We start from the raw sequence: 27,215 nt of genomic DNA, 5'->3' as shown, positions 1-27,215 counted from the left end.
CCTAGGGATTCCCCAGGAAATCCTCTTAACGCTTATTGTCCCAAAAGTCCAGATTTGCCTGACACCTTTTCAATATAGTCTTTGAAACTCCCAAGTCTTACATCTGTTATATCCTCCCCGCTAGAGAGGTTACATACAATCCTGGACTACAATAATACATAAACTTAATACTGCAAGGTCATTGCAGGAAATTGCCATATCTGTCACAACACTCATGCCAGTTCGCATCGAGCTAGCATGCTAAAAATAGTAGTGTAGCCGTGATAGCATGGGCTGCAGTAAGCAGTGGCATGGCTACCTGCCCTGAATACATACCCATAGGGTTGGGGCGGGGGCAGGGGTTGCACTGGGAGCAGCCAGCCTGTGCCGCTGCCTATGCTGCCATGGCTACTCTACTATTTTTAGCACGTTAGCCTGATGAGAGCTAGCACAAGTATGTCTACTCAAGCTCCAAGAGTAGACAAAACCAAAGAAACTTGCCCAAAGTCACACAGGGAGTCTGTGGCAGAGAAAGAAGCTGAACCCAGGTATCACGTATCCCTAGTCATCTTAAACACAAGACTATGTCATTGTAATCTCTAGGATATTTGTATGGCACTTATACAATGGGTTTCTGATCCCTGACTGTGGCTCCTGGTGCTTACCATAATCTCTCTCTCATGCCAGATCGTCTTTGCAGACATAGGGAACAGCACAGTGTAGCCATTCATTCCTGTCCATGGCTTGCTCCTCCATTATGACCACATCCTTGTGCATGACATCCCACCACCTAGTCAGTGGTCAGCCCCTAGGTTGGACTGACCTAGGTGGTACTTGCATGATTAGCATCCTAGTATCTGTTCATCTTCAGCAGTGTCTCCACTGTTGTAATTCTATTGCAGCAAGGCCTGAACCCTGATTTCACATCCTACTCTCCTTTAACTTTGTTTGTCTTAAAATCATTCCACCCACCGCCTCCAGCCTTCTGATGTCTGCTGCATTTAATGCAGCTGCTTCCAGATCACAGAGTGATACTCTTAGTCCACTGGTTTGACACATTTTTACTTTGGTACCAAACAATGTTTTTATCCGTTCATAATTTTGTCAGTTGGCACATCTCCTTTTAACTTCACCCTTGATGGCACTGATAAAACTTCCTAGGTTCAGATAAGATTTGACTTGTTCTGCGACTTCATTTCTGTTACATTTCAACACTTTATCTATTGTCCATTTTCCAAGATGCAACCGCTTTGTCTTCTTGGCATTTATTGTAAGCCCGGATTGACTATATCAATTTACCAAGGCAGTGAAGAGCATCATCTTTAATTCAAATGTGTGTGCCAGTTGTACAATGTCATCTGCATAAGATACGGAGCTTAACTCTAGATCATCCAATGTCACACCCGACAACTTGTTGAAGAACACAATGAAAAGGGACAGTAACTCTAAGCCCCTGGCCTTAGACCAGTCTTTGACTTGAACCAGTTGCTTAATTTTCCACCAGTGCTTATGGCACTGCAGGAGTCTTCGTATATCGCTTTTATAGTTGCAATTATGTTCTCTGGAATGCTATATGATTTTGTTACTTTCCAGAATGCTTCCCTCCAAACTGAATGAAATGGCTTTATGAAGTTGATGAAAACAGCAAACATCTTTAACTCACATTCTCATGACCATAATACAAATAATAATAAGGGAAAGGAACTTTTGGGGGCAGTGGGAGTGGGAAATAAAATGGAGGAAAAGTTGATTAACATTCTGGAGGAACACCCCTCCCACAACAAACCTGACAATTTATTAGAACATAAGCTTGAGTCATCACTCCACTTTTTGCCTGCTCTGCCCTTCCATTCCCCTCCACATGCTCAAGGATAATTTACTTGAGTGGGATAATAACATCCTGACAAACGCCCAATGGGTAAGATTTGCAGTGGAAAGGTGGTGCTATGACTAGAACAGAGAGGGGAGTAACTACTGAACCAGAGACAGAAACTGCTTTCAATGGCAGAAAAGACCTTCAGTGGGTTTCAGCAACAGCCAGCATAGATTGATTCACTCCACAACGGAAACTTGCCAGCCACAGTGTGCATCATTTTATGAAGAAAGCTTACCCTGCCAGCTGTCCTGCTGTGACTATTCTTCCCTGACCGCCTTTCCTCCACTAGCAGGTGCCCAAAAGGGCTTAGAACCCACCAGGAACTGAAGAGGATTGGTTCCTGTGACAGCACAGCATTCAATTCCATTTTAGCCATGGGGGGAGAAATCTTTCTTCACTTGCCTTTGAGATGGTAGACAAAGATGGAGGAGGTAGAAACAAAGACAGAGAGGCAGTCAGGAAAACTAGTCAGTACATCAGCTATTCCTCCAAGCAGCAGGCTTATGATTCTATGATAAGCCAAACAGACAAACCAGCTCCCTTGCTCTGACTCAGGGTTGTCTACAGTAGCCTGTCTGCTCCCTGCGGGTCTCTTTCTCCATTGAGCTGTTTGTTGGCCTTTTATCTCAGGCCCAGGTGGCCTGCAGGCTATCATCTGATCCCCAGCCTCAGGGCTATCACCTGGGAGGCAGCTAACTAGTCACAGCTGAGGGCTATGTCCAACTCCCTTAAAGTGCCAGCTCACCCTCTGACAGTTTGGTATTCCGCCTCCAGAAGCAGCCAACACCTTGTATTTCAGAGGAAGCATAAACCTCCCTAATAATGCACCTGGCCAATTGATCAATGCTGTAACAGGTGGAAGGAATTCTTCCCTGATTCTGTTTTGTCAGTTTACACTCTAGGGCATGGCCTTTGATTATTCCAATATTAGCAAGCAGGTTATTATTGCTCATCAAATAATTCAGCCTCTGCAATCAAGCCGGCCCTAATGGATGCCCTCCCTTGTTAAACCTGCTTTTGTCACAGGAAGAGTAGATTTAGCTCAATCTGAATGCCTCTATGGCTAATTTATACAGAACCACACTGACCTTTTAGAGTGTGCCCCACAGCATCACGAGGGACTGAAATTTACTGCTAGACATCAGAAATGTGTTGCTGGGTGAAATAAGGCTTTTTCAGGCTGTGATTTGAGCTTAATACCAGAAACCTAGTAGCAGCTCAATGCTCATTTACCATTTGAGAAAGGAAAGTCAGCTTGGAGGCTCTCCTGGGCTATCTTTCATAGCTCTACCAAACAGATAGGTGATTGGAAGTGCAGCATGCATAGCTTATTCTGAAGCCTCTCTGAGAGAGGGGAGATGGGTTTTCTCTCATCCCTCCCCGCTCCTCTGAAGGAAGGGAAGAGTTTAGGTAACCAATCAGTGCCATCCAGGTCTGCAGTGTGTCCAGGGCAGTGCTTTTCAAGACAGGTGTGTTGCAGAGAGCAGGCTGTAAATTTCCCCAGCAGTGTGAGTAATGCACATTGAACTCCACTGGACCTATTTTAGTTTCATTCATAATTTTTAATGATTTATAACACACTTATAAGTAGCGCCCTGGAGCCTCTGAGGCACTTAGGATGAGAGCTTACATTGTGGAAAGAAAGCAAAAAACCAATAATAATAAGTTATATGGTGTTTTACATCTTCAAGACAATTAATTAACCTGATGGAAAAGGCTCCGAGATTTTTGGAAACCCCAGAGCCTGCACAGTATTAAGGAGGTACCACCAATATCCTGACCTAAGAAGGCACCACCAGTACACAGTGCCAGAGAGAACCACCAATATCCAAAACCTTGAAAATAAAATGCAGAGTCTCCAAAAAGGAAACAGAAAGGCTTTTGCACAATATGCAAAAGGTAGAAGTCCCTCAGGACCACAAGCTTCAACGGGAAAGTAGAGGCAGACTGCAGAAGGACAGCCACTATAATACACAAACATCTTACCTCATGTTGGCAGTTGTGTCTGCTAAAGTGTCCTCTAATACAACATATGCACCTTTTCAATCAGCAAAGAAATTCCACTGGTTCCACCTATTCCAGGGCCTATTTGTCAGGCAGTTCCAGATCCTAGTTCACTTTCCTCCCTGCATTGCTGGTTGTCTTGACTAATTGGATTCGGTCTTTTAATATGCATTTCGCCAGACTGCAGGCTGGCTGCAGTCTCACGGCTCTACAGGCTGAGTCAGCTCCCCACCCCCACAAGGCACTGGGATTCAAAGAGCAGCCGATGCATTATGGAAAACTTCAGTGAGCACTGGTTTGCAAGCAGCCCTGCTTCTCTCTCTCAAATTTCTGTTCTACTCCACCAGCCTCCTCCTCTATTGCCGAGGACGTTTGCATTCAAGCAGGAGTATAGCTTTTTAAGAATTTGCCTGCTTCTTTGGAAAGCAACAAACCATGCTTTGGAGCATTGCAATGGGCTGCTGTGGAGATGACTGAGATGTCACTCGCAAAGGACTGGGACTGGAGATGTGCATAATGAGGAATTTCCTGGGACATTTTGAACAAATTTTGCCAACTTCCATTTAGGGTCCTCTTTGCGCCCCTGCCCTCAGCTTTACGTGTTTGATGAACTAGCTATTTGTGCAAAGAAACTTCAGGCTCTGAATTCTGTAACAACTTGGGATGAGCCCCCAGTTTTATGCAGAAACGGGCTCTGGACTGCGGTTTTCTCAACAGCTTGTCTCTTCCTGTCATCCAAAGCCAGGGGACTCTGTAGTGTCCAAAGTAAGGACTACAGTTTCCTGCCACTGGCTCCAGTGTCGTTAGGAGTAACTCCAATGAACAATGGAATTATAGCTGTTCAAAATCCAGTATAAGGGAAGGCAGAATCAGGCCCAAAATTTGAATGGAAAAGTAGGAAGACAAACAACTTTTCTTTTTCCAGGTAAATATCTTCAGAAATAAAGAATGAAGAAAGAGAGGAAAGAGATGAAGGGTGGAAGCAGAACACATTCACTAAAAATACATTTCTAAAGAAATTTAGTGCTGGTGAAAGGTTCCGAAAAACTATAATGATAAGGACCCCATATAAATACCTCGACAGCTAGACTGACAATTAGTCCTGGAAACAGAAATTCTTTGTTTCCCTACAGAACTAGTGCAACATGGACAAAACGCCTTGCCAGTGGGCCCCACCCCTGACTTAGGAGGGACCACCTCTGGGGCTGAGGGAAGCATTCACTCTCTACTCAGTCTGTGGTCTCTCTCCTGAACTGCAACATAGAGTGTCGGTAATTGTAGTGGTTTCAGTGACATGGACTCATGTCCACTAGGCACTGGATTATGAGACCATCAGCACATTCCACCACTGGCCACTGAACTTCCTGAAGGAATTTCTGGAAACGGGACTGTTTTCAGAGTAAACATTAGGCATATGGAATGGAAGAATGCAGTGGCACTGGCAGTACTGAACGTATTTGTGGAAGATGAGGTCTAGTGCACAGATGTCATTATCAGAATGACAGATGTTCTGGGAATTGTTACTATTTCAGAGTAGCATAGCACCATGCCCTCGAGTTTGAGCTCCAGCAGGACTTCTACAGCCAACTCCTCCAGCCACTGGAAAGATCTTCGCTAACACAAGCAGGTGTTCTGCCTCTCTCTATTAATGCTGCTGGATTAGACCCTATTTGAGGAGCACATTTCCCTTTGGGGTGGGCTAACCCCAGAAAAGCTGTGATCTGATTTGATCCCTGTTTTCTTAGGAGACACGTCATCTCCAGCTTTGAAAAAGAAATGTGCACCAGCCTTTCATAATTAACATGCAGCGCCGGTTTCCGCGCAGAGAGCGGGCACAGTTATAATAACTTGGAGTCAATAATTCATAAACTATAATGCATTATTAATCAATTATCGAGGCCTGAATTACATTTAACGAGATTAAACTGATTGGAGCGCTAAGCTGTTTGAATCATATTGATTTAATCAATGTGCTTAATTAAACTGTGTACATTTTCTACACAATCATTATTTCCCAGTATCCTGTACAAGTGGTGTCTTTGCTATTCTTCACTCAGAAATTGTTCTTGAAAATTAGTTGAACATCAGTGCTTAAAGGTAAAGTGTCTTGTTTTCTTATTAAAAAAAAAATCAAACTAGATAATATGCCATCTAACTAGCTTGTGTTCGCACATAAGGAAGTGCACAGATGTTGATCACAAAGATGTGTAGATATCACAATGAGGCTGTATTCTAAGAAGAAATCAAGTAAGCACATCTTACCAGGGAAGAGGCATGGGCTGAGGGACGTACTGGCTGCCACTTCCAGCAGCTCCCATTGGCCTGGAGCAGTGAACCATGGCCAGTTGGAGCCGCAATCAGCCAGACCTGCGAAAGTGGCAGCTAAATAAACTGGCCCAGCCCACCAGGGGCTTTCCCTACACAAGTGGCATCCTAAGTTTGGAAAACATTGATCTAGCCCAATCTCTTGTCTTCTGACAGTGGCCAATGCCAGGACAATTCTCAAGTGATCCATCCCCTGACATCTAGTCCCAACATCTGGCAGTCAAGGTATGTCTACACAGCAAAGAAACATCCATGGCTGGGCCCTGCCAACTGACTTAGGGTCAAGGGTCTCAGGCTGCAGGGCTGTTTCGTTGTTATGTAGACTTCCAACCTGGAGCCCGATCTCTGGTACCTTTGCAGGGTCCTAGAACCTGGGTGCCAGAGCAAGCCCAGAAGTCTACACAGCAATTAAACAGCCCCACATCCCAAGCCCTGGAAGCCCAAGTCAACTGGCAGGGGCCAGCCACAGGTTTTTCTTTGCTGTATAGGCATACCATCAGAGGCTTAGGGATACCCAGAGCATGAGTTTGCATCCATGACCAACTTGGCTAACAGCCATTAGTGGACCTATCCTCCAGGAAAATGTTTTGATTTTATTGAATCAAAGCATTTCAATTGACCCAAAACAAATTTTGTTTCAAGGGAATTTTTTTTCTGGAAAGGAAAAAAACCCAAAATGCACAAAATCTTGCTCCTGTCCCACTCTGACAATAAGCCAATTAAATCCACTGGAAGAAAGGCTCAGCTCCCTCCACATAACACAACCTAAGATGCCATGAATTCATCAGCCTCCTTAAGTTACTAGGTTTTAATTTAGTCATCTGTTATGGTGACAAGGCACTGATGTGTTTGCTCTAGTTTAGAGAGGAAAGTTTCATCATTACCTGGGTGTAACTGAATGGATCTTTTAATTATAGATTTTCGGATGGCTAATCCATCCATTCATTCTGCTATTTACCATAGCTTCCAGTGGCCTGTAGGGGCTAATCAGGCATTCCTTCATGAAGTCACTGGATCTTACTTACAGTAACATGCCTGACAAATACAATTTCAGCTTTGCTTGGAAAAACAACTAATTTGAACCAGAAGCTCTCACTGGTAGATTATGGTAGTTACTGTGTGTATGTCCCTTTCCCAAGGTTTCTTCAGATACATGTTTTCTGTAAAGGGACTCTGAGATTATTAGTTTCCTTCCTAGCATTACTTATCACCAAGTGAACAGCAGAGAAAGAAATAGTGGGAAAAAAATTCACTCCAGCATATCTCCTGTGTATGAACATCTCTGATGTGTATATTATATGCTCCAACCTGGGGCAGAATGTCCACCCTGCAATTTTGAGCAGGCTACTTTGAGCCCCACTAGCACAAGTCTGTCTATGGGGCTGGGAGGCATGCTCCCAGCTGCATTGCAGACATACCCTGGGTCTTTCTGAATCTCATTTTCTCATCTGAAAATTGGGAATAATGATATTTCCTTGCCTCACAGGGATGTTGTGATAAATGCATAAATGCCTGCCAGGTGCTCATGGGGATGAGGGTCACACAAGTAACTAGACAGACAGATGCACCATCCTTGTTGAAAATCCTGGACACCTGATAGCAATGCATCAGCAGGCCCATTGTCTGCCCCCACTTCAGCCTGGCACAGGGCATCTCCAACAGCTTTCACATGCCTGATGAGCTCCATGCCTGACAGGTTGCTAGGCAGATCAAATGTGCAATGCTATGGGCTCAGAATATGCAAAGTGGAATGGAACATGGCTGCATGCTGTGCTCCCACTATTGGGTAGAGGACCGTTTTCTTCATTTGGGGTAGTAACATAGGGCCAAACCTGAGAAGAGCAGAGCATCTGAAACTTCACTGGGAGATGCAGCAGCTCAGCACCTCTCAGGATTTGGCCCTTTGCTGTTCTTGCTGCTGCTTCATTAATTTGAGAATTTCCCACCACCACCCTCCCACCCCACAAGAGACCCTCTTCTTCCCTCCACCCAGTAAGGTGAAAGACTAGGGTCGGAAGAGCTGGGAGAAAAGACTCCAAAGGGGAGATTCTCTCACAACCATTATATTTCTTCCCCTCCATGCCGTTAATTTTAAAACCACTCAGAAGTGACAATATCAAACCCTCGGCCGTTGCAGTGCAGTGGCTCATCACACCCATGGGAGCTTGCAGAAACCTGCTTTTTTATAGTATTCTAAGAACTGCTAGTCTCTTCCAAGGAAAAGCTTTTAGCATAATTTGGCAGGCTGAATCTGCACAGAACAACTCTCTGTGAGAGGCAAAAAAGGGGGGTGGAAGGCGGAAGCAGTAGAAGGAGGAGAGGACCGAGACAAAGAATCCTCCTGCTCTTTGAATGAGCATCCCACATGCTGGCAGCATGGGGGACAAGTGGTTTTCTTTTTGTCAGAAGACAAGCAGGGGCCTTACCGTTGGGCAGGGCTGGCACTTCCATTTAGGCGACTGTAGGGCACTAGGATTTGGGGGGGCGGCATTTTGCCACCCTTACTGGCAATTCGGCAGCAGGGGGTCTGTGCTCCGGGTCTTCGGCAGCAGTTCTGCGGCGGGTCCTTCACTCGCTCCAGGACCTGCTGCCAAAGTGCCCCAAAGATCGGGAGCCGCAGAAGGACCCCCCCGCTGCAGAATTGCCGCCAACGACCAGGAGCGCGGAAGGACCCTCGCCTAGGGCGCCAAAAACCCTGGCACCGCTCCTGCCATTGGGGTAAGGGGCAAAGACGCCATATCCCAGGGGATGCTCGGACTCCAGACAGAGGAAAGGTTACGAATGGCAAAGCAAAAGAGATCCAAAGCACAGCGCTTTGCCCCTGCCACCCAGCATCCTATGGTTTCCTTAAAATCAAACTTGTCCAGCCTCTGCGGTCTTTCTACTCTAATATGTCAGTAATAATAATAACACAAGGGAAAACCAGCATGACAGCAAAAGCAAGCAACAGGGAGGTGGAGGGGAGGGGGCAAAGGTAACTGCTGAAATTCAACCTTGGGGCCCTCATAATCTGAGCAGGAGGTGGAAGACCTGGTCTAAAACCCACCCCACAACTCCCTTTTCCTTCAACATGCTGCGAATGTGCAACTTCTGGGAACATGCACGACTTGTGCTTCTCATTAACAAGTTGCACATTAATAAATGTAACTCAGACAAATGTAACTATCCTTGGACCACATTAATCAGAAGCCTGACAAGACCGATCTAAAGAGCTGAGCGAGGAAAATAAAGCATAGCCAACACAGAGGGCATCGTGCACTGATTTTCCATATCTCCCTGCCCCCCGCCCATATACCAGTATCCTTGTGTTCAGAGTAACTCCTCCCCACCAAATCTATCCTTCCATACAGATGCCCCTATCCCTCCCAGCACCCTGCTATGCTTGCCCAGTGCACCCTTGTGAAGCAATCTCTTTCTTCCCCACCCCCTGTGTCTCCAATAAAGAAAACAGAAAAGGCTTATAGGGATTAAAACAAGATCAAGCCCAACAATTGCTCAGCTCTGAAAAACTGTGAGTTATCTATGTTATTGAAAAATCTCTCAAGAAAAAAATATATAAGGAGAAAACAAATTTGAAAGGCAAACAAAACCACTAAGGGTTCTCGGAGACATGAAGAGCCCAGAGCCCTAGAAAGGAAAAAGTCCATCAACAACTTCTAGTCATTCCTCCCTGGGTTGACTCCTCCCAGGATGCGGCTCCACATCACCTCCTGAGCTGGAATGTATGTTTGCCAGGTCTGCACCTAGTAATGGAAGTTATTCCCATGAAGTCTTCTGCCCTGGGTCTTGCCGGATTCAGCTCTTTGTACATTTGCTTTTGTTGGGCTGGGTTGCTGGCATGGCAGAACAGTGAAAAATATTGGATTTTTAGCATCAGCCAAACTACCTCAGAGTAGGGAGGGCTTCTCTCACAAGCCAAGTAGACTGAGAATCAACTGCTGATCAAAGCAACGCAAAGCAACAAAAATTACGCTCAGAGCACCCCCCAAAAGCCATTGTTAACCAAGCTGCTTAAATGAAATAAACACATAAATGATAATTTAGGGTTGTCTGTAGGGAGAATATGGCACAAAACACAGTATGGTGTTTTTCTGCTCTTTCATTAGATAAAATAAATATTTTCTATCACATAAAATTGTCATTATTGCCATTCATACAGGATGCTGTAGGTTCCCATGACGTACAAAAAAATGAGACAGTCTTGCCCCCACCATCCCTGCCCCAAACAACTTCCAAATGAGTTCAGAGGATACTATTTCGATAGTTCAATTAGTCCATTACTTGAGTTGAGTGAGATTTTTCAACAAAATATTTTTCAGTGTGATATTGAAATGCTTTGTGAATGTATGTTAATTTCATCAGATTATTCGTTTTGAAAAGAAAACAAAACAAAAATTCAGAACAAAATCAGAACTGTTTAGTTTGACATTTTTGCAATGTTGTTGGAAGGTGTTAATGGCCGCCATCATGCATGTCTTTCAGCTGTAGACAATCACACATCTCATGAAAGCTGATGCCTGTGCTAGATCACCCTTCATTTAGGCTAATTGGAAGCCACAATTAAATACTCCTCTATGTAGCGATAACTGGACACAACAGGAAGCCACCACCCAATGCACTAGGCCACATGGGAAAGCCTGAGCAGAAGTAAGCTGTATGGTTGGAGGGGTTTCCCTGGGACTGATTTTAAATGCAGGGATAATGAGATTGACAAGCTGGGGACATGTGTGTGTGAGAGTGGCAGAAAGCAAGAGGAGAAGTCGTGAGCATGGCCCTGAGAGGGAGCTGAGGGACAGAGTTTCTTGGGGCACAGGACTGGCTAGAAAGGCAGGCTTGGAAATTGTGATCAAGGAAACTGACTGCTGTGTGTTTCTACCATGTTCGGAAACAGGATTTCACGTTCCCTCCTTGTAAATAAATAGGATTGCACCAAATAAATACCTGACTCATATGGAGTAGCAGCCAATTGCTTGAACCACAGTGGCAGCAATAAAAATAACATCCATGCCAACAAACAAGTTCTCTCCCTCTTCACCAATGCCTCCAGTTTATAAAGCTGTTTAATTGCAAGGTTGAACTTGGCAAGACTGTGGTTTTGCTTGAAAATTTCACCCTGAAATGCTCATTTATGATCAGAAATGGGGATAATTCTACAGCAAATACTCGCTACATGAAAACTGATGGGCACTTTATGACAGGAAAACGTAATTACGCTGTAATGTCAATGTAACTACAGTCACTCTGTTAGAAACTGGAACCAAAGTGGAATCCATAACTTTCACCGGCCCTAGAAAGGGAAGAAAGCAGAAAGGCAAATTTCTCTTCTCCAGTCCACATAGTAGTACTCAAAGCTAATATTTTTGTGGTCCCATTATGTATGGATCTAATGTTGATGTCAGTGGGATTCCCACACATATATTACTGCACATAGCTGATAGGGTTCAAATTCAGAAACCAAAACCTCCATAGAATTGTATTGCTGGATATCTCAGTGATGTAAAGATCTACATGTCTGTTACACATTTCCTCCCCAAAAGATCCCAAAGCAATTTATGAAGTTCACAAATCTTACACCGGAATTCTTTCACCCACTGCAGCCACCTCTGGGGTGCAACATAGCAGCTTAAATATTTAATAATATGTAGCATGAAAACATTACTCCATGGGTTAGCACTGACAGTGAGGACGAATGCTGTGTCCAACTGAATCTAAGGTAAGCATCTGTGGAGACAGAGTAGAATTACAGGAGTTGGAATTTGGCTGAGAGAAGTGCAGTTTATACCCCTCTTTCTTATGAAAAGTGACATAGGATCTCTTGAAGCCCACAAGTAGCCAATACCTTAGTTATAGATCTTAGGTCGGTACTTACGGAACTGCTCCAGGTCATCACTATTTTTAGACTCTGGCATAGCAGTGATGGTGAGCAGTGGGCATGGGTTTCCTCCCAGAGTCTGGCACAGTGTCTGCTGCCTGTAGTAGACCTTCTTGGGGTTCCTGGTTTCTTCCAGGATGTCAAGGTGGGACTGAGAAAGAAGCAAGGAACCAACTTTACAAATGAGCTCATACCGGTTGAAAACTCATAATTTTTCGGTCTCAGGCATCTAAACTATGCCCTCACCTTAGAATCTGGGTGGTCATTTCCTCTGTTATTACTCACTCCTTTCTTCTGTCAGTCAGAACTGTCTCCCTCAAGATGTTTGCTGTGAATGCCCTAATAAGTTCATTACAATATGGACACTTGCCCCACAGGGAACGTGGCTAAAACCCATCAACTCAGTTCACACAGGACACCCAGCAGCCACCAGATGGTTACAGTTTTTGGTATCTACCAACCCAGGCTAAATTTCAGCCAGTGACCTAAAGACAAAAGACTCCAAATCTTATCTCCAGGCCTTTGATCCATCTGTTGATTGCACCCCAATCATCCAGTGTCTAGTTGAACAAATGCAGCTGGATACCTATGATGATCTACTTCATAAACAAATTTACTGTATAGAGTAAGTGCAATTATTATACCTATTTAAATTATCTTGCACAGATATAGAGGATTTGTTACAATCAATTTCTTATATGCTATGGTAACCAATGCAACTTAGTGGAACAATTGCTACCATAGACTCCATACAACAGACTGTTGAATTATAGCTTCACATGCAAACATTTAACATATGAATTTTTTAAAAATGAATTACTCCTCATCAAGTACACTTGATTATTCCTGGTTGAAAAGCAACACACTTGTGAGTGCGTCCACTAAAAATGAAGTTCCTCTGTATATATGCTGTAAATGTGTCTGCAAATTATTAAAAATATATGGTATTATTAGAAATGTTCTCCAATCACTAACTCCACCTAGAAGTCTATCATCTTCCCAAATGCCCTTGGATTACTAATCACATTTACTTTATTACTCGTCTGTAGGAAAAGACATATTTCACCCACAGACACATACTCTAAAATAAAACCTACTGGTGCACAGACCTGAGCTAGAATTTGTTCATCATGCAAATTACAGTAGTATGATAATCTTCCAAAGGGAAATGTGCAAGTCCCATCACTCACGTCATTTTAAATTAGCTTGGTCAAAGTTTCTCTGGAGAATATACTGTAGGCAGCAATCCTACTCCGACCACCAGCTGGACATAATTATCAGCTCTTTTCCACCTCTAACACTCAATCTCCAAACCCTGAAGTCCTTCACTCAGTTTTAATTCTTTCAATCCTTGCTGAGGCAAAATTCTCATCGACTTCAAGGAGCATTTTACCTGAGTAAGCAGTGAGTAAGGAATGAGTAAACACTTCAGGATTTAGCCCTGTGAATCTAAGAATAACAATATCCTTTCATCTCGCTTCTATTCATTCAGGCGAGATACTCAGGGATTCCCACAGGGTGCAAACTCTCAAAGCCTTGCATGCCCGCATACCAACAAAAGGAATCAATACATACTGAAATCATGACTAGGTACTGTACTTCAGTAATAAAGAATTCAGTAGGCATCCCAGCCCTCAGTCTCCCAGTCCCCTGCTCTCCTGCTGGCTGCAGCACACACCTGCCTTTGTATTAACTGCTTAAGTATATGCCACGTTCAACTTCTGGAACTCTCTCCGCGTTCCACATTAGCTCATGGAAGTAATTGGGTCCCAGGGGCCTGGTGCAGATAGGCTTGCACTCATGTTTTGGACAGCCAGGGCTTGACCTGAGAGATCGCAGGTACTGAATCCAGCTTTTCTGAACATCTGTAGCGGGATGCGAACCAGTCAACTGCGTGTTGTGGTTTGGAATGAGAATGAACCTAACATGGACTACATTATCATGCTATTCACACACAGATACATGGCTTGTGTTACATAAGAAAGGAGGTTTTGTTTTCATTGATGATTTGCTTCTCCATTCTTGTGCAAGGGCAAAATGGCACATTTAATAAGGTTTGAACTTTAGAAACAGTCAACAGGGGGCACAAAATAGCTCCATCCATCCATCAATTGCCCATAGATACAGGGATTGGGTAGAAGGCATTAATGGAAAGAGAATTAAAGGGGGAAGAGGCAGCCTGAATGTCCAGTATCTTCACTTTTGGAAAGGTTTCTCTCTCACGCTTAATGGTGAAGTGCAGTGCTGCCTGAGATCCTCCATTTTCTCTCTTTATTCTTCTCTTCTTCAGAAGCCTCACTCGGGGCTGTCCCACCAGTATGGTTCAGAAGGTGAACTGGATACAGCTTTCCCCAGACCTCTCAACACTATTCACCAACTTGCCAATGAAAGGCTCTAGGACGCCATGTAATCCCTCCCGCCCCAGAGGGCAAACATTAACATCTATTTCAATCCAGTTTTGGGACAGTAAAGCCTTATGCTTTGGGTTGGATTGTTTTTCCACGCATGCACTGGGAGCACAACTGTTGGCAGAGTGCACAGCCAACAGAGTAAATCTGAAACAGGCCCTGCACCTCAGTATTGTACAGTGCAGCTCTGCCAATAGCGAGTCATTACATGATGGCTGAAAAGGATTAGCCACATAGGAGAAGCAGTCAGCCTTTTCTTCCCAGCTTGCCATTAGCCCAGAGCAGCCCACACTCTAAGGATGGGATGCTGGATATGTTTGGGTTGGCTGGTAAATACTAAAAAAAATTTGGCCCTTAATGCAGCCTGCTCCATGCAGTTAACATTTATGGGTATCCTTCAACTCCTTCCTGATCTCCAGAGTGGTCAGGGACTGTTGTGGACAAGGCAATGAAAGCATTATGAAAAATAGCTAGCATCCTGTGAGCAGTGCTACAAAGGGTAGCACATGTGCCATATAAAATACTACTCGTAATCAAGACCGCTCCCCTCCCTTGTTCCCATCAGTCTCCTCCTGGGACAGGCCAACATTACCATCAGTGCAGAGTAAGTGTAGGGGTAATGGTAGGCCAGGTAGCAGACATCTTCCCCATGAGGGAACATGACGGTGAAGGTGAGCGTATAGTAGGATTTCCTTCGTGCGCCTCCTGCTGCGGCTGCACTACGGCGGTAATGGTTTCTAGAGGAAGAGAAAGAGGGGGAATAGATTGTAGTCAGCTTTTGGGTCCTCATCTTGTGTGCTCATGCAAGAACTGAACCATCTGAGAGATCTCATCCAACCTGAATGAGCTGTGGCGGAGCTCCAACCTCAACTGTGCATGGTGCAAACTCTAAGTGGGCCAAATTCAGATGCAGCTGACCCAGTTCCATGACAGACTGAATGCAGTATGCAACACAGTGCCACTGAACAGTCTCCACCATACAGCTAAGGGCCATGTTACAGCAGGTAGGTGAGAGAGTGGAGGGAAGCAGCAGATATGGAGACACAGGGAACACAGTGACGGTTAGTGCCAGCATGCACAGCTGGATTCAAGCAAGTTACTTGGAATCCAACAGTCAGAGCGGGCCAGCAGGGAGCAGTGAGTTAGAGGCAGAGCAGCTGGTGGCAGCACTGGGCATAGTTTGACCCTACCAGTCCTGTGCCTTCAGGGCAGGGCTGCCTTGTGGGAAAATAACAGTTCATGTAGTGTGGGGAGGTGGAGCCAGCAGCGGATGGGGGGATGGGAAGAGGCTGTCTAAGAGTACTTGAAGATTTTGGACGAGTAGAAATTGTAGATGTTAGGGTCCAGTCAGTGCACTGTAAGAAAGGTGGAACTGGAACAGCACATAAAAGGATAGGGGGAAAGTGAGGTGAAGGGACATGGGCAAAATACTCCATATGCCATCAAAGGCTTAACTTCAGATTGAGCAGAGAAGGGAGCTGGGATTGAGAGGAGTTTCCTGAGGAAGCAGAGATGACCTCATGCAGACTTGCAACTCATCGGTCAGCCCAATCACCCCCACCAGATCCCTCCCTTTTAGTAACTAGAGCACCTGAGTCTTCAAGACTCCACAAATTTCCCTTCACATTTTCAGCACAACCTCCCTTGCAGGGGATTAACTCTAATAAAGATGTGGCTTCTGGATGAGAAGGAACATTTTCCTGCAGTACAGACGAAGAGCCAATTCATGCACTTTAGAGAGAAATATCATGGCAAATTGCACCCAGAAGTATATTTCAAACAATATTTTTCCCACATTGCACCAATTATGCTGTTGCCAAACCTTCTGATTCAGAAAGACTGTGAGGCTTTTTGACAAATGTTATCATCAATGTTGCATTAAAATGCAAAATAGTGGAGGAGAGCAAAAGATGCAAATTCAGCTCCTGAAATTTACAATACCAGTTTAGTTTTCTGTTGTTTTTATTCAAAGATGTGAAGAGAGGAGATAATTATTCTTCTCAAATCCTCCAGAACAATCAGCTCTTCGTCACAAGAAACACACAGCACAAGCGCACGTTTCTTTTCAAAGCATGTGAATTTAGTAGTTACGAACACGTGAGGTGAATGGCACTGGCTGGAGCAAGGAAACACACAGGCAGCATTCCTGCCTTCCTGGCACAGTGAAAAGGCAATGATTTAATGCTCAGCTGATGCCCACACCCATACATTTTTCTCTGTTATTTGCAAACAAAAAACAGGAAATAAATCATTTTAAACGTTAGAGTGAAATCTTGACTCAGTTCCAAGTCAATGGATTTGATTTCAGTGAGGCCAAGACTTCACCCCCATTTTCTTAAAAATCAAGACAACATATCACCTTCTCTTCCAGTGAATCTGGATAATGGGGGGGCGGGGTCAGGAGCCATCTCTTGTGTGATTTACATGGATAGGATGTATCCTCCAGATCTCTATTCTATTCATTTTTACTTTTACGGTCACAATAACCTCAGAATCAAGATGCTGTCACAAGCCCTGAGATTTTCTGAGACAGTCCTGAGACATCCCCTGTAGGTCACTGGTGAGAGGTGAGATGGGTGTGGCATGTTGGGTGCTATCCAGTATTCTGCCATATAGTTCTGCCAATGCATTTCCAGTCTGAAGCTAACACTGCAGTCCTGAGTTTCCCCTGCACCAACTCCCATAGCTCTACCAATGCAGGTCAGTCTTGACCTATTAGTATCCTATTAGTCCATCACCACCACACAGCTCTGACACTAGTGGAATCCTGGCATTCAGCTATTCCAGTTCTGACTACACTCGGGGCTGATCAGCAGCACCCGCTCCTATATCAGCAAAGGGCATCCCCTGAACAGGGATTTCTAATCCGTCCTCTTTCAAATCACTTCTCAAAACTCATCTCTACTCCAATGTCCACAGCAAACAACCTAGTGACAATGGCAAGTCTACATGGCTAGTGACCCCCGGGGGTTTTATTCATCATTACTGATTCATAAAAAAAAGTAACCTAGGCATGTAGCTTGCTGACACATCCCTGTGTTCCTATAGCTGATAGTCATGGCTTCCTGCACATCCACCTGTTATGTCCTGGCCTTACTTAGCTTGTAAATACTTTGGGGTTAGAACGGTCTTTCTCTGCATAATTGTACAGAACCCAGGACAATCCTGGTTGGGGTCCCTGAACACTGCTAGAATACAAACAATAAATAATAATCTTACTAAATTATGCCAAAATGTGATGTGATATTAGGATGAGTCACGTGACAAGTCCACTAAATATATTTTCACATTTGATCTGTGCAATCCCCCGAGGTGGAAAAGATCACTCATTCACCTACAGCAACCTCTGGTCCCCGCAGCCTCATTTATCCTCTCTTCCCAAAATGTGCCCAAAGCTCTGCACTCTTTCCAGAAGCTAAGCAACTGGTTCTTAGAAAGGATACGCAAGACCCAGTGATGGCTTTATCAGCATGAAAGCTACATCTGCTGTCCCTTTGAGTCACTTTATAATAGTCAAATCATAAAGCTTGCTGCTGTCCTTCAAATCTACTGTGTACCAAGCAGTTTACCTCTAACAGCAGCTACTGCAAGTTAATTAACAATTATAATAATACTTATCACTTACTGTGTAAAGCACTTGTCATGTTCAAAGCCCTTTGCCAACATTAGCTAATAAAACCTCACAAACTCCTTATCTGCTAGCATTCTTTGGGAACCTACAAGGTAAAGAAATCAGAATAATTTCCTCATATTACAAGAGAGGTGAAGAGACTTATCCAAAGCCATGGAGTGAGTCAGCAGCAGAGCTGAGATAAGAACTTAGGAGTTCAAAGGCTCCAAGCCAGGCAGCAGCCTGTGACTCACTCAAATGGGCTTTTGATGCCCTTAACCACCTGCAGCATTTGACCAATAGCATTGCTGGCAAGGGGAAAAGTGACAAATGGAATACGGTGGGGTATCAGCTTAGACTAAAGTAGTAGAGGAAAATTCATATATACCGTAACTTTAGACCCACTGGAAATGGGGCCTAATATAAAGATGAAATATTTACCCTTTCTCTATTCTGTCCCTCCCCAAAGGACCCCCTTTGTCCTGCTACCTTTTAACCCCATTGGGATCTAACCATGTTTTTCTCCCCACATGAACGTATTCTTAGGATTCCAGTGTGGCAGGTGTATGTCACACACACACTTTTAGCAAACGCAGGAAACAGAGGATGCCTGAGTCTATATGGTAGGGTATGGTGGAAAAAACTAACAAAAACTAGACAACAGGAGATGGCTGGTATTATTGGGTCTGGTAAATGGTGGCTGGACGGAACACAATGCAGTGGGGTTCCCTTTCCAAGGACCAGACCCTGTGTGGGTGTTCTAATTTTTGAGTCTCTACTTCGAATCTGTTGAAAGCAGCAGTGCCCCCTAGTGACTGAAAGGAACCATTCTTGTGGTCAAATGGCTAGTAGGGCCCATGCCCACCTACCACCGCATCAATGTCTTAACTTTGGCTAGCCAAGACCACCCTTAGGACTGAAAGGGGAGATGCCATTCCATACCATACTTAAGCATTGACTTCTCTCCTGGAAACTAACAAGACCAGGTAGCACTGACTGTGATGGTAATTTTTATAGTGCGAACACAGGGTCCCTGGAAAGAGAGGTGAAACTATTTCTCTGACATCACAAAGGCCCCCAAAACACCTACCAGATGGGAATGAATAAGTGATTAGTGACCCAGGCAGGACTCCAACTGGTGGGCTAGAGACAAACTGCTTCATACCCCATTACCAACCCTCTGAGGCATCTGACGCCCAGAAAAGTTGCAGTTTAAACAATGGGCTGAAAACAAACTCTGGAACTGAATGCCCAAGTGCATTCTTACCAATTCAATATGCTGACATTTTCTTTAAATAATTTGCTGGAAAGGAATATTATTTTGTGTGTTAACATAAACAGCTGCCAAGACGACAGGTGAATTAGACAATCTTATAATAACTGTGACTATTTATCATGGGCGTATCCTGGCACTTCACCCAAGGAAGCAATAAAACAGAGCAGCCGTGTCACGGAGATTCCTTTTGACAGCCGAGTTGCTAATATTCTCCATAACATAAAATCTCTCTCAAGAGATGTATGGGAAAGGTATATAATGTCAGAGCGGTGCTACAACATCCATCTTCAGGAGTGAGCTCTCCCATCTCCCCTCACCAGTGAAGACGAATGTCAGGAGAGATCGGCTGTCATGTATTACACAGACAACCTATGTATGCGCCTCTCCTCCCGCTGTCCTTCAGCTAAGAGGCTGCTTTAGATCTGAGCTGTGGAAGATGAGAAATGATGAGAATTTGTGGGTGAGTGGGCATGTTAACCACACTGAGTTTCCCCTTACTTGTGCATTCAAGGTCTGGGGTCACAGTTAACCTTCCTCCAGGCAAAGAGAGTTGGTTGAGGCTTCCTCCAGAACCCATCACCAGCATAAGCAAAGCGCTGGGGGAGGATATAAGGTTCTTCCACCAAAACACACTGAGCATGCTGCCTTCACAGTGCTCCCATCTTCAACCGGCTTGGGGAACCACAGACTCTGAATACTCCTAGATATAACTATTTGCTGCCTACAGATTGGAATACTACAAGCTCCAATGATTGGGGAGTTGCTCTGTCATTGGTGAAAGAACAAGAGGTGTGTGTTAACCCAGAAAGAACAATAGATTGATAGATGGCTATATAAAAATATATTGACGTATAACTGAATGTACAATTGATGGCTATATAAAAATATATTGACGTATAACTGAATGTACAATTGAAAGACACTGCATACGCCAAAACAAAACAATCCTATGCTAATGTCTCCACCGTATCCCAGTCCAGGATACGAGTAAGAATTTAATTGCACATTCATGGCCTAACTTTACCAGTCAGCTTTTATTGAATCTCCACACAATAACTGCCTTGTTCATGACATTAGGAGCCATTACTATCAGTATCAGCATATAAGCATTGCATGTCCTGCATCTGCTGGTGCCTATTCTGCCTGCACCCATGAGCACACGCACAGAAGCCAAAGGCTACAGGATTAGTGCAGCATCTAACACAATGGGGCCCCCACTCTTGGTTGGCCCTTAGTCACTACCATAGAAAACACGATTACTAATAAAAATGAAGGTATTTGGGGGCCAGCTGTCCAACAGTAGCACATAAGCTTCTGAGGAGACAGTGTCAGGAGGAGTAGAGGTTAGCTGGACAAAGATGAGTGTGGGGACATTATTTGGGCAAGGTAAATGGTTATTTGAGTTTTTACTGACAAGGCACCCATTAGAGGTAAGAGAACCATGACCCTTGATCCCCAAGTGAGCTTTATTTAGGGAGTTGGGGTTTGTTTTCACGAGAACTGGAAGGTTTTTTTTACTGCTGTCATGACATAAGTTTGGGGCTCTGTGTTTCTCCTGCAAGGTGATAACATCACAGTAAATGCATCCGGCAGTGTTTGGATTGATTGTGATGTCGTGCATGCGAGTGAGAACAATGATGTTTAATCCTCTAGGCCAAATGTACAAACAACAGCAAAAAGCCAAACAAAACCCAGTTTATTTTGCAAGGAGAAATGCATTAATTCTACCTGGGGTTCTACAAGCCCCTAAAACAACTTGGCCATGTGTGGATTAGATTGCCCTTTGCTGTGACACATGTGGTCCATCAACAGAGAGTGAAATGGAACACAGGTTCATTTGAACAAGTGGAACTTCATTAAACCCCGTGCACTGCTCTGTCCATGTGACTGAATTCCTTCCAGCCTAACTCCCTGCATTCCTGGTTTCCCATCAATAACAGTCCCTCTAGGGAACATGGGCCCTCTTCCTCCAGTTCTACTGATCATGATACATCTTCCCCATGATACATCTTCCCTATTATACAAACATTTTAATATAAACATTAAAAAGCAATAATTGATGCCCAGACCACCACCCCATGTCCCTTTGTCCAGAGGTTGCTATAGGGTTGCCAATTTCAATTGGACGTACTCCTGGTGGTTTCATCACATGATATGATATTTAATTAAAATTTAATCTTTAATTCCTGGAGTCCCCGGGACAATCCTGGAGGGTTGACAACTCTAGGTTGCTAGCCCATAGCAGAGTTGGAGTCTTATCTTTACCATAGACTCAACTGGTTACACAGTCTTTAAGATCGCCTGGTCTCCTCAACGGATGACCACAATGGGAGTGACTTATCCCTGTCTCCCTATCTAGAAAACCATCTCTCTGTGGAGTCTCCTTCCTTCGTGTAGGGGTGGCCTCTGGATGGTTCTCTGTCTCTCTCTTCGGTGACTCTCTGTAGGTTCTATCTAGATTTTGTGTCTGCTCGCTCGTTAAGTGTCCCCTGGCCCTTCAGATCACTTCTTTCTTGCATAATCAACTCATATGAGTTGGGTGCCAGTGCAACCCTCACTGCACCTTTAGTCTACTCCTTCTGGAGACTCTCTAAAGGCTGGATCCCCACAGGATTACCTGTCTTCAAGGCAGATATGTCCTTGGTTGACTTGTTGTAATCTAGGGCCTGTTTTCTCTGATTCAGAGGGGTAGCGGTGTTAGTCTGGGTCTGTAAAAGCAGCAAAGAATCCTCTGGCACTTTATAGACTAACAGATGTTTTGGAGCAAGAGCTTTCGTGGGTGAATACCCACTTCGTCAGATGCATGACTAACATCTGTTAGTCTACAAAGTGCCACAGGATTCTTTGCTACTTTCTCTGATTGTTGGCCCTGTTTTTATTACCGATGAAGCAGAGTGTGAAGGCAATGCCACAGACCCAGTGAGCATGGCTGAGGGTGCAGACGTGTCTGCCACCTTCAGGTAGAACTCCAAATTCACAGGTGAAGTGAGCGAAGCCACTCCTTGCTCAGGCCTTCACTGTCTGCCTTGGGATCATTTTCATATGCCATCCTACTCTGGGAAAACTAATTTCCCTCTCATGCCAACACAGCACCAGGTGGTCACTGGGGCCAAGGTTAGCAGGTACAACTCATGCAGGTCTGTACTTGCTCAAGACAGGACTGAGTTTCACCCATATAGTACATTAATTTCTGGAGAAAATGTGGCAGTGATGGGAGAAGTAGAGCAGGGAGCTCTGTCCTCTGTGCTGACCACCACCCTGAAACATCCAGATGAATCCATCTGAAATCACAGCTCACCCTTTGGTAAGGAGAATGGGAGACTAAAACTCTGTTAACCCTGTGCGTGCTGCATTCAATTTGGCTCACCAATGATACAAGTTGGGGATGGAAACAAAAAACAGGTAGGCTGCCCAGTCCACCTCTCTGCCAATCACTGGAGTAGGGCCTTAAAACTATTTGGGTACCACTCCTTTGTGCTTCTGTGTACACATGAAGAGGGCTTCATGTTGTCACCATGGGGTTCCCCCCTTCTCCCTTCTCTACTACCACTTTACTCCAGAAGAGAGAATTCTGCATGCATCCTCTCTCTCCCCTGCATACCAACTAACAGGGTCTCGCTCACATCCAATCCCTGCTGTCGGAGTGCAGAATGCAGCAGGCTGGCATAAATTTATTGTGTGAGAGAAATGGGGCACTGGCAGCTGAAGGTTAATGACATGAATACGGTTAGCAGGAGTGGAAGGGAAGCCAAAAGGAATGCACCAATGAAACACTTACTTGTAGTAACAGATATCAGAGCCCACCCGAATCCAGTGAGGCCTGCCTTGGAGAGTTTCCTTCACTGAATACATGACCGGCTGCATGCCTACATAAAACAAAGGTAGTTTCAGGTGATATGACTTCCTTTGCATGAACATGCATGCTCTTTGCAGCTCTTTTACCAAAAGCAGATACACTTATTCCCCATCCTACACTTGATTTCAAAGCAGCCAACTCTCTATAGAAAGTTATGGAAAGGGGAAGCCAGCTACAGGGAAATGAGTAGTAAACAGACCAGCCCTACTGGCTTTTCCAAGGTGAGAGATTCTAAGCAACTCTGCTTATGCAGGGACTGAGGAAAGGAAAGAGGAGAAAAAGAAGAACATAAGAATCAGTACACTGGACAGATCAATGGTCTGGTTAGACAACTATCCTGTCCCCTGTCCCACTGTAATACATCAATAGTCAGTCTAGTAGTTTGGAAACCTACCTCCTGCCATAACGGAAGCAACCAATGGATGCTGCATCTAGCTTAATACTTTTTGCTAATCTCAGCTACTATTGGATGCTTCATAAGAAGGTATTAAACCTCCCATAAGAACATACAGAGCTGGATGCCCTAAAAATGCTTGTAACAATAATATCCCTCATTGGACTGTATGATATCAGGGGGGGAACTTCTTGACCTGCACTATGTTATCACCTTATGCCCTGAAGAGAAACTAAGCAAACATTATCCACAGTTGCATGAGTCCAGCTCCTTTGCAGGAATTTTTATCCACTGAGACATGGGTATACAATTTATTTGCTTTCGTTCTACATTTAGGGCAAGCTTCTTGTCCTCATCTTTGACAATCTCCATAGCACCTTCCCCATCTATTTCTTTCCCTTCCTCTTTCTGCTGCCTTTGTCTCCTTCATCCAGTCCAATTTAGTGCCTTTCTCTAGGCTGCTCGTTACATCTAGTCCATGATTCCAATGTGTGTTAATATCTAAGATATACAGGATACTCCTTGGTGTCATTAATGCAGGGGGATTAGTTGCGTCACACTAAAAAAAGGGTTATAAAATCACAGCATTTTGCCTCCTCCCTTTGGATTTCTTTGGTGTAACTCATCAGCACTTAAACAGCTGTGGAGTACATCTCTGAGCAGACACAGGATTGTCCTATACCTCAACAGGAAGGTAACATGGAAAGAACTTCAAATACAAACTCAGTCACATCACGGATTAACCTTTCAATTTTTGCTTCATGTATCCACGTGGGAGCTGGAACAATTTTTACACTGAGAGCCATTGAACTAAACTGTAAATCCTGCATATAATGGAAACCACTTCAAGCCAGGGGGTGCTGCAGCACCCTCAGCACCCCTAGTTCCAGCATCTATATGTATCCATGCAGTGCTTCTGCACAGACCAGCTAACAGAGGGGACACCATGGTGAATCATGAGAGATATATACCTATCCCGAAGACTGGCCTTTCAGAGACAATGAGGACGTGAGGCATCAGAACTACAACTCCCATGAGGCACCACAGCAGGACAGTTTAATATTAAACTATCTCCAAACAAAACTTTACAATTCACTTAGACAAACCAAAATATTTTGTTTCCGTTTCCTCAATGGAAAAGTCTAGTTTTTGGCAACACTGTTCAGTTTTTTGACAAAAATTCAACATTTTCTATGGGGAAAGAAATCCATGTTCTGACCGCTCTGCTGCTGACTACAACTGCTCCTTAAGATGTTCTTTCACTGATTTGAAAATTACACTGCACCATCTACCTGACAGGGAGATCGGAAGGACAGCCACAGTACACAGCCAACCCATGTTATAGCACATTGTCACCCACGCCAATTTTGCACAGGAGCAAGACTTGAAACTTCCAGCTTAGTGAGGTGAACAGTAGCACTGGTAAGTGCATGGAGCAGCAAGTAGCATATTGTCTCATATGTGGAAGTCAATGTCATGCGCGCTGCTAACAGCGCTATGGGCCTCACTCCATTCAGATAGCTAGAGTTTCAATGCATTTTCAATGCATCAGAAGCAACCAACAAGAATTTCCCCAACATGTAGTCACACAGAGACCACACAATAGCTGGCCCTGGGGCTAGCCGCCTAACACAGGATATTATTTTCACATTTTTCTTTCAAACATATTTTAACTGCACATTTTAAAATTTGATTCCTGTCCACTGAAAGCTCACAAAAGTGAGGGGCTAATAAGTGCTGGCTATGATCAGAGAAGCAGATGCTGGAGAACCTTCCACCAGTAAGGGCCCGAGTCTACCCTACTGAAGCTACTGCACAGAGTATATCATTAAGAGATACTCTATAGGTTTCAAGAGGTACCATATCAGCCTCTGACATCCCCTTTGCCCCTCCTCCTCAGTGTACTTCACTCTCAGGCCATTGAGAGAATTACCCAGTCATGCCAAACTGTTTGGTGATTCAGGAAAGTAGAATAGCACAACACAAATTCATTTTCATTTGTGAGTTATTTCAGTACTTGAACTCTGGTCCTTAGGGCAAATGATTTATAATGAACTGCACCACTCAGCAAGCAGCTGTAACAGCAAGCCATTCTCAGGGCAGGTCTACACCTAAAAGGCTGCATCGGTGCTGCTGTAGCACGTTAATAAAGACGCTCTATGCCAACAGGAAACCTCTCCTGTCGGCATAGTTAATCCACCTCCACAAGAGGCAGTAGCTATGGTCATTATAGGTCGGTAAAACTATGTCCCTCAAGGGTGTGCATTTTTCACACCTCTGAGCAACGTAGCTATACCAAAGTAATGCTGTAGTGTAGACCTGCCCTAAGTCCCTTTGCTATTTGTTGTGAGTACACTGCTCCTGAAGTAGTTCCCTTGTTGATTTGTGCAGATGTAACCACACAGCTATAAGGGGAAGTAGTGTTTGACATTGTGCACTTATTAAACATTCAGGGCCAGATCCTCAGCTGGTGTAAATTAACATAGCTTCATGGAAAGCAATGGTTGGTGCTAATGCCAAACTATGCCAGCTGAGGATTCGACACACAGTCTGAATGTAAAATAAACAATTTCTCTTCTAAAATGGGCATTGAAAATTCTGATTTGCCTGCCTGTTTTATGGCATCACATCCTTCCTGAACCACAGACTGCAACTGAAGCTCAAAAATAGAGACAGAATCTTTTATTATTAATGTTGGCAGAAACCTCAGAAGGTCTGGATGTGGATTTTAATTTCTCAGTAAGCCTCCTAAACTGTGGATGTTTATTTGAAGATTAGCCAAATGTATTCAAACCTTATGAGATTTCTCCACTTCTGCACCACTCGTTCAGTCCAAATTGATCCTCCTCCTTTCCCCCACAGTCCCATTTTTAAATATCCCAGTCTCCAAACTCCTACTCTTCAATTCCAAATCCCTCCTCCCATCCCTGTGTGCCCTTGAGGAGACAGAGAGAACTCCTTTTGAGGCCTTGTAGTGACCCCTTCTGGCTGTTTTCAAAGCAGCTGCTGTGCACCAAAGAGGGACCCCACCCAGCTCTACTAATTCAGAAGGTAGACCTAACAGTAGAGGATGAGATGACAGGATACCTTAGCTGCTAGGAAATTGGTAGTATGAGTGGAGGGTGGGAATGGAACCCATATTAATTATGCGGATGGGAAGGAGAGAAAGTAAGAGGAGCAAGAAGGTATTGCACCCTGAAAGCCCCCAGGTTCACACCCCTGCTTCATGGTTCAGAAGGCACCTTATGACTAAGTAAGCAAGCCATGACCTATGGGACTCTAACAGACACAAGAAGGTTGAAGCCCCCATGGAATCAATAGTGTAGCCCTGTGCATGGCCCAGTGAACCCCAGCCCACCCGAAGGCTCATACCGTAATTAAACTGGCTGTTGACCTTCTCGCAGTTGATGATGTTAAAGCGGTAGGGAATGGCTGGCTTCATGGCGCTGACCTCAAAGTAAAACCACTGGTGGTGCTGGACGGTGTTCACATCGGTGTTCATAATCAAATCATACTCAAATCTGGAGAGCAAGGCATGAGATGGTGTCACCTTGGGCCAGGCAGATTGACAGGGTGGGATATAACAAACCCACGGCTGCAGCTGCTCCATACAAA

General features: G+C 44.4%; 1 protein-coding gene across 1 annotated transcript in view; it reads right to left on the bottom strand.

Annotated features, from left to right (window-relative positions):
* AGBL1 (ATP/GTP binding protein like 1) overlaps nucleotides 1-27,215 on the bottom strand; it is a 386,927-nt gene that overhangs the window by 267,472 nt on the left and 92,240 nt on the right. The window contains exons 14-17 of the mRNA XM_030579006.1: nucleotides 26,973-27,121; nucleotides 23,129-23,216; nucleotides 15,057-15,201; nucleotides 12,054-12,207 (exon numbers count right to left, since the gene is read on the bottom strand). Coding sequence (XP_030434866.1) covers nucleotides 12,054-12,207; nucleotides 15,057-15,201; nucleotides 23,129-23,216; nucleotides 26,973-27,121 — 536 coding nt within the window. The remainder of the gene's footprint in view (nucleotides 1-12,053; nucleotides 12,208-15,056; nucleotides 15,202-23,128; nucleotides 23,217-26,972; nucleotides 27,122-27,215) is intronic.

This window comes from Gopherus evgoodei, chromosome 10 (assembly GCF_007399415.2).
Source record: "Gopherus evgoodei ecotype Sinaloan lineage chromosome 10, rGopEvg1_v1.p, whole genome shotgun sequence".
NCBI classification, from domain to species: Eukaryota; Metazoa; Chordata; order Testudines; family Testudinidae; genus Gopherus; species Gopherus evgoodei.
The sequence above is the reverse complement of the archived record's forward strand: the minus strand, read 5'-3'. Positions and strand labels throughout refer to the sequence as shown.